This window comes from Dendrobates tinctorius, unplaced genomic scaffold (assembly GCF_039654945.1).
Source record: "Dendrobates tinctorius isolate UK_male_01 unplaced genomic scaffold, ASM3965494v1 ptg000102l, whole genome shotgun sequence".
Lineage (NCBI taxonomy): Eukaryota > Metazoa > Chordata > Amphibia > Anura > Dendrobatidae > Dendrobates > Dendrobates tinctorius.
Window position 1 is genome coordinate 6,984,035 of NW_027361770.1, and position 14,799 is coordinate 6,998,833.

The 14,799-nt window shown below is 43.7% G+C and overlaps 1 protein-coding gene across 4 annotated transcripts in view; it reads right to left on the reverse strand.

The window, feature by feature from the left end:
- COL15A1 (collagen type XV alpha 1 chain) overlaps window positions 1-14,799 on the reverse strand; it is a 1,161,047-nt gene that overhangs the window by 638,182 nt on the left and 508,066 nt on the right. For all 4 annotated transcript variants that reach the window (XM_073587711.1, XM_073587710.1, XM_073587708.1 and 1 more), the window contains one exon: window positions 7,140-7,256. In XM_073587711.1, the coding sequence (XP_073443812.1) occupies window positions 7,140-7,256 (117 nt within the window). The remainder of the gene's footprint in view (window positions 1-7,139; window positions 7,257-14,799) is intronic.

The following is a 14,799-nucleotide window of genomic DNA, read 5'->3' on the forward strand; positions in this document are numbered from 1 at the left end:
TCCACAGAGGCCTGTGTGAACGTCTGAAGGATGCTTTGGCACTTCATCCTCCGCCTGACTCCCTGGAGGATGCCATGGTCCAAGCGGTTCGCATGGATCGCAGGCTGCGGGCTAGAGGCATTATGCAATGGGAAACGCCCTTATTCTTCAGTGGAGATGAGACCCAGACTCTTCCTATGGCTATGGAGGTGAGCGCTGTCACCTGTGAGGGAAAGGAAAGAAGACACTGCCGGGAAAAGCAGTTGTGCTTCTATTGTGGGAAATCTGGACACTGGAAGAAGGACTGCCCCTCCTGTCCGTCATCCTCCAAGATGGCGGGAAACGACTAGGTCTGGGTAGTAATCGAGGAGGCTACCCAGACCTTCAGGTACAATTTTCCTCATGTGCAAAAATGGTGCTGCAGGTGGAACTGGAACTTGGTTATGGTCCTGTTCAGACTACTGCTTTTATTGACTGCGGTTCGGCTGTGAACCTGATTGATACCAAGGTTATGACTCTTAATAAGATAGGGACAGTCAGGCTTCACGATCCTGTTAAACTTGTGGCAATTGACTCATCTCCTCTTACCCAAGACGGTATCTGTTGCAGGTCTGAACTTTTTTCTCTAAAAGTGGGTTCCACTCATGTGGAGAAACTAAGTTGTCTGGTGCTAGATAACTTGCCTGCAGGACTGTTACTGGGGATGTCTTGGCTTCAACGCCATAATCCTACCATTGATTGGGTTACAGGGGAAATCACTCAATGGGGATGCAATAATAAATGTGGTAACCGGGGACATCTTGTTAACGCTGTTAAATCCGTGTCTGTGTCGTCTGTCGATCTGGAAGGTATTCCGGAGTACCTGAAAGATTTAGAAGACGTTTTTTCCGAAAGTGAGGCTGAGGCGCTGCCACCACATAGACCCTATGATTGTGCCATTGATTTAGTACCCGGAGCCAAGTTACCTAAGGCTCGATTGTTCAATTTGTCTGGGCCTGAGCGCCAAGCCATGAAGGAGTACATAGCTGAGAGTCTCCGCAAAGGGCATATCAGGCCTTCTGTGTCACCTGTGGCAGCAGGGTTCTTCTTTGTGAAGAAAAAAGATGGTGGTTTGCGGCCGTGCCTCGACTTTCGGGAACTGAACAAGATAACGGTTAGGAACTCTTACCCGCTTCCCCTCATCCCAGACTTATGTAACCAGTTAGCTGGGGCCCAATGGTTCTCCAAGTTAGATCTGCGGGGGGCCTACAATCTGATAAGGGTTCGGGAAGGGGACGAGTGGAAAACGGCATTCCTCACATCAGAAGGACTCTTTGAGAACCTGGTAATGCCATTTGGGTTAACTAATGCACCCACTATTTTCCAAAATTTCATCAATGTTGTGTTTTCTGATCTGATAGGCCGTTTTGTTATTATTTATTTGGATGATATTTTGGTGTATTCCCCGGACAGTCAATCTCACTTGCAACATCTAAAGACAGTTCTCCAGAGACTCAGGGAGAACCAATTGTTCGCCAAATTGGAAAAATGTTCGTTTTTTGTACAGGAGCTGTCTTTTTTGGGGTTGATTGTGTCCTGTGAGGGGTTTCGTATGGATCCTAAGAAGGTGCTGGCGATCGCTGACTGGGTTCAGCCTCGAGATCTCAAGGGGCTCCAGCGCTTCTTTGGATTTGCAAACTATTACCGGAGATTCATTAAAGGTTTCTCACAAGTGGTTAAACCACTCACGGATCTTACCCAGAAGGGAGCTGATGTAAAAAATTGGTCTGTACTCGCTAAGGAATCCTTCTCAGTGATTAAGAAATGTTTTATGTCTGCCCCGGTGTTGGTGCAACCTGACCCGTCCAAACCATTCATTGTGGAGGTGGATGCTTCTGAAGTGGGGGTGGGGGCTGTGCTGTCCCAGGGTCCGGCCACCCTTACCAATCTCAAACCCTGTGCCTTCTTCTCCAAGAAGTTCTCTTCAGCTGAGAAAAACTATGATGTAGGCAATAGAGAACTTCTTGCGGTCAAGCTGGCGTTTGAGGAATGGAGGCACTTTTTGGAAGGGGCGGCTCACCCTATCACGGTTGTCACGGATCACAAAAATTTGGCATACCTTGAATCTGCTAAGAGGCTTACTCCTAGACAGGCCCGTTGGTCACTTTTTTTTTTCACGATTTCAGTTCTCAATTACTTTTCGACCGGGGTCCAAAAATGTTAAAGCGGATGCCCTGTCCAGAAGTTTTGATCCAGTGTCTCCCCCTGAGCCGCCGTCCTCCATTTTTCCCCAGGGGTGGTAGTGGCGGGGGTCTCAACTGAGTTGGAACAAGAAATCCTAAGGGCTCAGGCCCTAGCACCTGCAACCAGGCCAAGCGATAAACTGTTTGTTCCAGATTCATTGCGGCCTAAACTTCTGCAGGAGTTTCATGATTCTAGGCTGAGTGCTCATCCAGGTATCACGGCCACTAGAGAGGTAGTAGCCAGGGGTTTTTGGTGGCCTTCATTAAGGTCCGATGTCAAGGAGTTTGTTTCTGCTTGTGGCATGTGTGCCCGTTCCAAAAGCTCGCATAACCGACCGGCTGGGGAACTCATACCTTTACCGGTTCCTGATAGGCCATGGACTCATCTTTCCATGGATTTTATTACCGGCCTTCCACCTTCCAGGGGCAATACCGTGATCTGGGTGGTGGTGGATAGGTTTTCTAAACAGGCCCATTTCATTCCCTTGGCAGCATTACCTTCAGCAGAAACATTGTCAAGGTTGTTTGTGCAGCATGTGGTCCGATTGCATGGGGTACCCCTGAATGTTGTGTCTGACAGAGGTGTGCAGTTTGTGGCCAAATTTAGGAGGGCGTTCTGTATGAAATTGGGCATCTCACTCTCCTTCTCGTCGGCATATCACCCGGAGAGCAATGGTCAGACAGAACGCACCAATCAATCCCTGGAACAAATTCTTAGGTGTCTGACCTCGGCCAGACAGGAGGATTGGTGTGATGCGTTACCGTTGGCTGAATTCGCTTTTAACAACCGGGTGGGTCAGTCCACCAACATGTCCCCATTCCTGATTAACTATGGCTTTAATCCGCATTTTGGGGAGTTTTCTCTGGTGGATTCCGGTTGTCCAGGAGCAGAGGGGTCCGTTCAATGGTTAAAAAACCTCTGGGCTGAAGTCCGGCGTAATATCTCTCGGGCCCAGGGGAGATACAAATATTTTGCGGACAAAAAGAGAGCCTCGGGAGACATGTTTCAGGTGGGAGAGAAGGTTTGGCTCTCCACGCGTAACATCAACTTAAAGGTACCATCAGTTAAGTTGGGACCAAAGTTCATTGGTCCGTACGAGATTATGGAGATAGTCAACCCTGTGGCATATAGGTTGCGTCTCCCCGCCTCCTTAAAAATATCTAATGTGTTCCATAAGTCTCTGTTGAAACCAGCAGGATCTGTCAAAGAGAACTCTGAGACTGTTGTTCCTCCAGTGCTGGTGGAGGGTCAATTGGAGTATGAGGTCGGACATATTGTGGACTCTCGGCGGGTGCGCCGCTCTTTGCAGTACCTGGTCCACTGGAAGGGATATGGACCAGAGGAGCGCTCATGGGTCCCTGCTCGCTCGGTACATGCAGATCGCCTGCTTCAGGCGTTCCATGCCAAGTACCGGGGAAGCCTGGGGGTCCAGAGGCCCCCCCCCATTGAGAGGGGGGTACTGTCATGATCCCAGTGCAGGTTTTTGAGCTGCTCGCCGGGGGTTAATGTCTGGAGCTCTGTGCAGGTTTTGACCTGCACACTTGGGGTTAATGATTGTGGCCTCTTTCTGGTTCTGGGAGAGCTTCATAAACCCCTGGGTGGCTTCAATCCCTGCCAGTTATACTTTTGCCTTTGGCCTAGTGTGCTGACCCCCGTGTGCCTGTTTGTTGCTATAGCTTGTTTATATGGTTCTGACCCAGCTCTGTTTCCCATTGTGAGTTTGCCTGTTGATTTTGTACTGCGTTATTATCTGTGTATGACTCATTGCCTGTGACCTGACTACTCTCTGCTCGCCCCCTTTGGTACCTTGCAGCTATCTCTGTGTGTGACTCATTGGCTACGTCCTGACTATTCTCACTGTCTATGCCCCTGGGTAACTTTGTCTCGCAGTTACTCTGCTAGGAATTGTCTTGCAGCTCCTAGCTCTGTGGAGTTTAGGCCACGCCTCTAGCAGTCACGTGCTTCAGGTCCTGCGGCTCTGAAGTACGCATCTATTCGGTTGCTGCCCGCTCCACAGGTAGCTTTGAGCACGCTTTCGCTTTACTCAGGACACGCACACTGGCTCAGTGAGCAAGTTCAGTGCGGTGTCTCTGACACCCATAGTGTGTATCAGCCATATCCTCCTTCTTCTCCTCTCGCTTCCTCAAGCTCAATGTGGACAAATCTGAACTCATCATCTCTCCTCCATCTCACAGATCTTCCTTACCCGACCTAGCTATAGTAAAGTTAATATAGTATATTTGTGAGATATTTTGCAGCACCATTTTTCTTTTTGTTTTATCTCCTGATACGTGCATCTCTCATTAAGTCAGATACTTTTTGGTTATAGGAATATTGGTTGGTCCTAAATTCACACTAAGTATGTGAATAATGTAAATCTAATCTACTATTCTTGAAAATACCTTGAGACAACACTAACCTAACAACAAAAATAATTCAGTTATAATGAAAGCCATTTTGTCACTTTATGAAGTGTTCTGCCCATTTATGAGCAGCAAATATTTTCATAAGTGCTGTACCAGCTATGACCATTAGATGTCATAGTTGTTCTCTTTTTCTGTTCCTGGATTTAGGAACCTCTCCCTTTAATAGCTTGTTCTGATTAGAACTGCGCTTTCAGTTTCCCTGGGACTAGGGAACTTGTAGCCATTTTCTTTCCAGGTGTCCGAGTTACACACACACGTGTTCCTGCTCCCTGTAAATCACTGCTTCTGTCAAGCTGACTCCAGTGAGGGTTTAATACAGTTATGTGTTTTTGCAATGTATCTGTGCTGGCTAGCCATCATGCAGCCACTGTGCAGCATCTTATTGAAGTGGTATATGGTGCAATGTATTTTCCAGCTAGTTTTAATGTTCTTTGCACTGCATGTTAGATGCACCTCTGTTTAGGGTAGTGCAACGCTTAGATATGATATCCTTCTTGACTACATTATGTGTTGTATTGTGCAACCTCTGTAATACTCCTGTTACTGATGTAATAGCATCCTGTATTACTGCTGCTGTTTTGCTATCTGCCAGTACTGATATACTGTACTATCTATTTCTTTGTAGTTTTTACCCGATCTCATCCATTATATCATCCGATCTCATCCACTATATACAGTATCATCCGATCTCATCCACGATATCATCCGTTATCATACATCATTGTTCTCCGTTACTAAGTTCATGATCTCATTAAACATAGACTTAAGCACGTGGAAGAAGGCAGAACATGAAAACTATCAACTTCATGTTTACACCCAAAAAGGGGTGTAAAGGGGAACCTGGAAACTATAGGCCGGTAAGCTTAACATCTGTTGTGGGTAAAATTTTTGAAGGGTTTCTAAGGGATACCATTATGGAATATCTCAATGTTAATAAATGTTTAACTCCATATCAACATGGATTTATGAAGGATCGCTCCTGTCAAACTAACCTGATCAGCTTCTATGAGGATGTAAGCTCTCAAATGGACCAAGGAGAATCATTGGATGTCATTTATCTCGACTTCTCTAAAGCATTTGACACTGTCCCACATAAAAGATTGGTAAGTAAGATGAGAAAGCTTGGGCTAGGGGAAAATGTGTGTAGATGGGTAGGTAGCTGGCTTAGTGATAGAAAACAAAGAGAGGTTATTAATGGTGCATACTCAGATTGGGCCAGGGTTACTAGTGGGGTACCACAGGGTCCTGTATTGGGCCCCCTACTATTTATTATATTTATTAATGATCTAGTGGATGGCTTACACAGTAAAATATCAGTATTTGCAGATGATACAAAACTATGTAAGGTAGTTAACACAAAGGAGGACAGTTTGCAACTTCAGACAGATTTGAGTAAATTGGAGAATTGGGCTGAAAAATGGCAAATGAGGTTTAACACAGATAAGTGTAAGGTTATGCACATGTGAAGGAGAAACAGATGCTATAATTACTTACTAAATGGGAAACTGCTGGGGAAATCAGACATGGAAAAAGACTTAGGCATCTTAGTCAGTAAGAAGCTAAATTGGAGTGCCCAGTGTCAGGCAGCTGCCACCAACGCAAATAGGGCCATGGGATGCATTAGAAGAGGTCTGGGGACACGAGATGAAAACATAATTCTCCCTCTGTACAAATCACTCGTCAGACCACACTTGAAGTATTGTGTGCAATTTTGGACGCCGGTGCTCAAAAAAGACATTACTGAACTTGAAAGGGTTCAAAGGCGGGCTACTAAAATGATAAATGGAGTTGGTTCACTACAATACCCAGAAAGGTTATCAAAATTAGGTCTATTTACTCTAGAAAAGAGAAGACTTAGGGGAGACCTAATATATATGTACAAGTATATTAGAGGGCAATACAGAGATCTCTCCAATGAACTGTTTGTACCAAGGACTGTGACAAGAACAAGGAGGCATTCTCTTCGTTTGGAGGAAAGACAATTTCTGCACCAGCATAGAAGAGGGTTCTTCACGGTAAGAGCAGTGAGGCCCTGGAATTCTCTTCCTGAGGAAGTGGTGATGGCCAACTCACTGAATGAATTTAAGAAAGAAATGGATGCTTTTCTTGTGAGTAACAGTATAGAAGGTTACGAATAACATAATATTATAGGTAGATGGTTGACCCAGCTTAGGGGAAGGAATTTTTTTCCCTATGGAGAAAATTGGCTTCTACTCTGTGGGTTTTTTGCCTTCCCCAGGATCAACAATGCAGAACAGCTGCACTAAAAATAGGTTGAACTAGATGGACATAAGGTCTTCCTTCAGCCTTCAAAACTATGTTACTAACTCAAGGATTTACACTTTTAGATAATTTTATTTGGAAAAGCACAGAATGCTTGAAAACAATCCTAACACTCTTGTCGTTTATGTCTTGCAATTTTACTAGTTACTTCATGGTTTTAATCATATTGTGTAGTTTTACTACTCTGTGTGGAAGGTCAGGAAGAACGCACATGATTAATTTACTTACAGGTTCACCTTTCTTGCCATCTAGACCTGGTGGTCCAGGAAGATCTGCTTGAGCAAGATGTTCAGTTATTCCTGGTAGCCCAACTGCACCTGGTTCCCCCTTTTCACCTTTTTGCCCCTAAATTAAAGATTATGTAGTCAGTAAATAGTAATACAAATTATAAATGACATCTAATATGTTATAACTACTCACAATATAGCATTTATGAAAAAGTAAATATAAAAGAAATAAATGCAGACTAAATCTCAATAACAAAGTTGTATTTTATACCAATTGAAATAATGCACTTATTCTGACTTTTTGCAGTCAGTTTGTATCAGAGAAAGCTGCTCTAATGGGCTCCCAAACACCTTAAATAACTTTTAGATGAATGGTCATTCAGCTAACAGTTATCTCTACCAAGTCCCCTATACACGTCAAAGTTCGACTCATCCAGGGTGTTTTTGAATTCTCTATTGGAATAACAGGGTAAGTATCTGCCTGACTCATCTGGCAGTGGTCTATATGTCTGAGAACACAAAGATCAGGCAATTAAAATACTTTTTTCTATCAATTAATCGTGCAAGTGCATCCTCTCTCAAATGGCACAACGCTAGCTTCTGTGACTAAGAAGAGGAATCTCAGCAGAAGGGGAAAAGGAGGGAACTGAGGAGACATTACAACCAATAAAGGTGTAACACTGAATAACACGGGTGCTAAGGTAAAAAAGACTGTTCATATTGCTGTAAACCATGCCTTTCTGATCTAAAACAGGATATACCAGGTGCTTACAAAAGAGGAGGCTGTTCAAACTGCTATCCATCCCAACTGTCTGATCTAATATTGGAGATGTCAGAGGTGCTGAGGTAAGAAGAGGCTGCTCACACTGCTGTTCATCCTTTATCTTTGGTGCAATATTGGAGATACCAGGGTGCTATGGTAAAAAGAAGTTTCTCACACTGCTGCCCATCTTGACTCTATGATCTATCACTGGAGATATTACAGGTGCTGAGGTAAGAAGCCAGTGACACTGCTGTTCATCCTGTCTCTCTGATCTAACACTGGAGATACCAGAGATGCTGAGGTAAGAAGAGGCTGCTCACACTGCTGTTTATCATTTCTATCTGATCTAATATTGGAGATACTAGAGGTGCAGAGATAAGAAGAGGCCGCTCAAACTGCTGTTTATCCTCTTTATCTGATCTAATATTGGAAATACTGGAGGTGCTGAAGTAAGAATAGGCTGCTCACACTGCTGTTCATCCTGTCTCTCTGATCTAACATTGAAGATACTGGAGGTGCTGAGGTAAAAAGAGGCTGCTTACACTGCTATCCATCCTGTCTTTCTGATCTATCACTGGAGATACCAGGATGCTGATGTAAAAAATAGTCTGCTTACACTTTCCACCCTGTCATTCTGAATTAACTGACACGGAATTGATATCTTCAGGTCACTACAGGGATTCACAGACATCTGTCCTAACATTCTAGGACAGGTTTATATCATTGTAGCAGGACATTTTAATACAATGACTGCCTTCCAAGACCAGACAGTTTTGTAATGTCTAAGGGTGCCAATGGGTTGCTATGGCGCCGGAGGCCTGCCAATAGCTTTAGGGTCTGCCTTATACTAGAGCCTATCAAATCCTGCTAGTAGTGTAGGATTGCAAGTTGAAGTCCCCTTGATGGAGTAAAAAAATATAAGGAAAAAAAATTAAAATAAAAGTTTTAAGTGTTTAAAAAAGCAAAAAGACACTCATCTCAAAAACAGATATTTTCCAATAAAAAAAATTCTTTAGAAAAATTAAATGTCCTTTAGAGTTCAATCACATCTGCATATTAAAAAGTGCTCCAATACTCATCCTGAAAAGTTGGACGAGTGTCATGCATATGTCACTTTGTATGTCATGTGGGTGCTATGCAAGTGTGCGATATTTTTCTTGCCTGGCATTCATATGACATCCGTATGACGTGTATGCAATGTGTTTTCAACATAATATTTAATTATTACAATGCTCTATGTGTCTTAAAGAAGTTGTTCACTACAATAACTTTTTTTTTTCATAAAATAGCTATTATGTGCTACTAAAAACATCCACTGTGTCTATTTTAGCAATATTACTTTTTATCATCCTCTCGCAGCACATTTTCAGAGCTGGCTCCAGCTCTCATGACTCATGAGGTTAATCGACAACTTCCTTTCTCCTGACTTATTGTGCTCTAATACTACAAGTTCCATGATGCATTGCACTGGCCTGTAAAAGCCAGCAACAAGCATACCCATTCCAAAACACACCCAAACCCCTCCCTCCTCTATCTTCAATCTGAAGCATCTTATTGTAAGTGTTCTGCCTCCGACATTTAATTCATAATCCCTGATTATTTTGCTTATTAATGTTTACTGTGTTTTCTGGCTCCATCTAGTGACCAGAGTCATAAACGCAGTGTTATTGTGTGTTTTACTTTCACTTTGCTATTTCTCTCCGTTTGCAGTGCATTCTGATAAGGCTGCAATGCACCCTGGTAGCCTTTTGCAAAGGATTATGGCTAGTTGAGCCCCATTTTCCCTCCAGTCCACCATTTTCCTTCTGCCTGCATTCAGGAAGCATCTCATTTATCTTCTCCCCTTGTGACAGCATCGCTGGTATTTATTTATGTTTCCTGTATCCAATTCCTGTCTCATATTAGCCTGCTTAGATAGTTCCCCCTGGTTAGCTATTAGTGCAGATGATGTATTATGTATATTTGAATCCCTGATGAACCCAATACTGATTGTATGCATATATGTTTTTGATTGTAGTTTCACTGCGCCAATATACCATCACGTTCAATAAAGCACAGATTCAACCTACAGTCTCCTTATTGGACCCCGGTATAGTGGTTTAGCTGCCTGTATAGCTACATGAAGTCTGCTTCATTTAGTGAGGACAGAACAGTGAAACAGCGGCTATCCAGCTAGTGGGAACTCAGAGAAAGAAGAGTCTTCCATCCTACAGGGGCCAATAAAACAGCAGCCATCCAGCTAGTGGAATTCAGGGAAAAGACAGCCCTTCATCCAGCTTGCAGGAACTGCACTCACCCACCTAGTGAGATTCAAGTCACCGGCTACACAGATACTAATACAGCTACAGCAATCTCTGCACAGCCAAGCATTCCCGCAAGACACCATGTCCCACAAATCACACAAGACAAAATCTACATCTGTCTCCTCAAAGACCATGTCCATCAGCGGCGTGGTCGCCATTGCCCGCGCAAATGCTGAAGACGCCAAAATACGAGCAAGCTTTGCTGTAGAAGAGATGGAACTTAAATTAGAGAAAGCACGCCTAGAAGACCAAGAGAGAAGGTCACGCAGAGAGAGAAGATAAAGAGAGAAGGTCACGCATAGAGAGAGAGAGACCAAGAGAGAAGGTCACGCATAGAGAGAGAGGATCAAGAGAGAAGGTTACGCTTAGAAAGCGATGAGAAAGATAGAAGGTAATGCTTAGAGAGAGATGAGCAAGAGAGAGACGCAGTTAGAGAAGGAATGCGTGGATGCCGCCTTAGAGACCCTAGCAGTAAAAAGAGAAGCTGCTGCAGCACTAGCCGAAGCAGAATAACTAGAAGCCGCGCACAACCCTGAGCTGCATAGCCGAAGCAGTACGTTGAGTCTGAAGTTGCCACTGCAAGATTCGTCACAACGCACATCTCAATATGTTAATGAACTTCCTGATCCAAACTATAACCAAGAACACGACACATCCAGGGAAGCGAGTGAGAGTCATCATGAGGCTCAGCTCCAGGAAAACGTGGAGCAAAACAATTTTGCAAATGATTACCTTGCACCTCACCAGGTAACTAACGTGAATCGCCTTGCTGACACACCGCATGTCAGACTGAATCAAAGGCTGGTGCCACCCTGAGGATACTAACAGGTATGAACGCACCTCACATCACTATCAGGGTGACCCATCACCAGTATACTCTGCTGACAGCCGGTTCACAACAGAATTTGCTAAGTTCTTCACACGACGTGATCTGGTTGCCAAGGGACTCATGAAATTCACTGATCACGCTGAAGGTTACAGAGCTTGGAAAGCTTCCTTCCAAAATATCACTAGAGACTTGGGGCTACAACACAGAGAAGAGATGGACCTCTTAGTCAGATACCTAGGAGAAGAGTCAGTCAAATATGCAGTAAGGATCAGAGACATTAATATAAACCACCCTCAAATTGACCTCAGATCTGGAAGAGGCTGGATGAGTGTTGCGGCTCAGCAGAGGTATTAGAGAGAGCCTTGTTCAAAATAATCGATGACTTTCCTAAAATATCTAACAAAGGTCTCCAGAAACTTGGAGAACTAGGTGACCTGCTAAAGGAAGTCCTAGTCGCCAAATGTGAAGGTGACCTACAAGGACTTAATAGCTGTCTACAAATATCTAAAGGGCTGTCACATTGTAGAAGGATCAACTTTATTCTCATTTGCACAAGGAAAGACTAGAAGCAATGGGATGAAACTGAATGGGAAGAGACACAGATTAGATATTAGAAAAAACTTTTTGACAGTTAGAGTGATCAATGAGTGGAACAGGCTGCCACGAGAAGTGGTGAGTTCTCCTTCAATGGAAGTCTTCAAACAGAGGCTGGACAGACATCTGACTGGGATGATTTAGCGAATCCTGCTTTGAGCAGGGGGTTGGACCAGATGGCCCAGGAGGTCCCTTCCAACTCTACGATTCTATGATTCTATGATTCTATGATTCTATGACTTGCATTCCTTGATACAGCCAAAGGTGTTAACCCTATAGTCCAAAAGTTGCCCTGCAATCTACAGGAGAGGTGGCTCACACATGGTTCCACGTACAAATACAAACACAGTGTTCCATTCCCTCACTTCTCCGTTTTTGTAGACTTTATACACAAACGAGTGACAATCAGAAATGATCCCAGCTTTGATTTTGCAATGTCATATGCCACACTGTCACCAGCTGCAAACTCACGCAGAACATCTGTGGCAGTGCACAAGACTTATGTTTCTTCTCCAAGTTCCAATTATGGGTCTGCTGGCTGCTCTCAATCAGAGACAAAGGTACAGGACCCTGACAAGCAGTGCCCGGTCTATCAGAAGCCTTATTCTCTTCTGAAATGCAGAGCCTTCAGGGGAAAATCTATGCCAGATCATGGAAGCTTCCTGAAAGAGAAAGGTATCTGCTACAATTGCTGCTCATCCAAAACTCATCTCGCCAAGGATTGCAAGGTCAGTGTAAAATGCACAGAATGTGGCACCACAGATCATAACACTGCTCTACACCCTGGCCCAGCTCCATGGAGTGCACAAAAAACGCCAGCTGACAGTGTGCATGGCGGGGAGGAAAGGAACACTGATGCAGCTATGCCAGAGATCACTTCTCAGTGTACTGAAGTCTATAAAGGGACAATAGACAGTAGATCTTGTTCAAAAATATGCCCCGTCAGAGTGTACCCAAGGGGCCATAGAGATAAAGCTGTAAGACTTTATGCTATCTTGGATGATCAAAGTAATCGATCTTTGGCTAGATCAACATTCTTTGACCTATTCAACATCAAAGGGCCAAGCACCCCCTACTCATTAAAGACGTGTGTAGGTACTGTGACAACAGCAGATACGAAAGTTACTGACTACCAAACTGAGTTCTTAGACGGATGATTCTGCCTACCAGTACTTACAATCTTCGAGTATAGTCAGATTCCAGACAACAGATCTGAAATCCCTACACCAGATGTGGCAATCCATCATGCTCACTTGAAACACATATCACACCTTATACCGGAACTCCGACCATCAGGCAAAGATAATACTACTGTTGGGAAGAGAGATCCTACAGGTTCATAAATTGAGATGTTATATCAATGGACTCCACAATGCTCCCTATGCTCAAAAGCTAGACCTAGGATGGGTCATAACAGGAAATGTATGCTTGGAACATACAGTATGCACGCCCCATCTTCTGTGACAAGCATGGTGACAAATACATTGGAGAAAGGATATCCATCTCTGTTCCAACCATGCAACATGAGTTCCATGTCAAGGAACTACCACACAGCATCCAACTACCCAATCATTTAATAGACAACAGTATGGTGTCAGGAAGCTATGAAGATCAATTGGGGTGCACAGTATTCCAGAGAACTAAACAAGACATCCAAGTAGCAATGTTGGTAGAGGACAAGTTGTTCTTAGAGGTAATGGACAAGGGACTTGTTAAAAATGAGACCAATAGCTGGGTCGCACCTCTTCCCTTCAGAACCCACAGACTACGTCTACCGAACAACAGAAATCAAGCATAAAAACGTTTCTCCTCTCTTATCTATTTATGTTCCAGAACACATTGTATTTACAGCAGTTCAGGACCGCAATGGGGACTAGGGCAGCCCCAAGTTTTGCAAACTTGTTTATGGGGAGGTTCAAGTCCCTATCGCCGATTGGATCCCATAAATACAGTAATAATATCAAATATTATCAAAGTTTTATAGATGATCTGTTCCACATCTGGTGTGGTACGGAACAGGAGGCGTCCCTCTTTGTTGAAGAACTCGATAGCAACAATTGGGGGCTCTCATTCACTGCAAACATTTCCAAGGAAAGTATCATCTTCCTGGATTTAGAACTATACCATGAGGATAATCAAATCAACACCAAACTCATTTTAAACCAGTTGACACTAATAGCTATTTTGATTTTTTCAGTTCACACTACTGTAAATGGAAGACAAATATTCCATCCAGTCAATTCCGTCGTATTAGCCATAACTGTACGTCCAATACAGATTACGCACAACAATCACAGGTTTTACTTTCCAGGTTTAAAGAAAAAATGTATCCAAAACCATTAGTACATGCAGCATATCAGCCCAGTCTTACTCTCACACAGGATGCTTGCTTGAAAAAAACATTCCTCAAAACATGATGCTATGGAGAGCACAGCAAAGTGGAAATATAGCTTCATTACCAGCTACAATAGAAGCCACCAATCCATCCGCTGTATTCTTGAAAAATATTGGTACTTACTGAGGAAAGACCCAGTACTCAAAGATCTTATCCCAAAAAGACCTAATAAAGAGGTAGAACGATTAAAAATTATATAGCCCCTAGTTATTTACACCCCCCAAAAAAACAATACCAATAAATGTGCCATCTGTCCAAAAAAATGAGAAAAAAGGAATTTTTAAATGGAAAAACCCGTTGTGCCTGTTGGAAAATTATAGATCATGGTAAGAAAAATTTAAATATGAAAAAACAGCAATACCACATACAATTTTACCCAAGAATTAACCTGTGGTTCTGATTTTGTTGTGTATGTGGTGACCTGTGTGTGTGTGGACTTTTATATGATGGCCACACTACAAAGTCACTACGAAATCATATGAATGGTCATAGACATAATGTGAAAATAGGGTTTTTAAAACAAAGTTTATCTAAGCACATCACTCTTAGGCTAGTTTCACATTAGCGCTTTTGAGCGCAGCGACGGCCTGCGCACGGCCGCCGCTAAGCCCCGCCCCGTGCCACGCCTCCGCCGGTAGCTCCGCCTACCGGCGCATGACGCTGCATGCGTCCTGCATCCCCTATCTTTATCACTGGGGGTGCAGGCCGTGCGCAGTATGCGTTTGGCGGCGCATGCGTCCTTTTGACGGTGCGCTGACCTGCGCCAAACGCAACCTG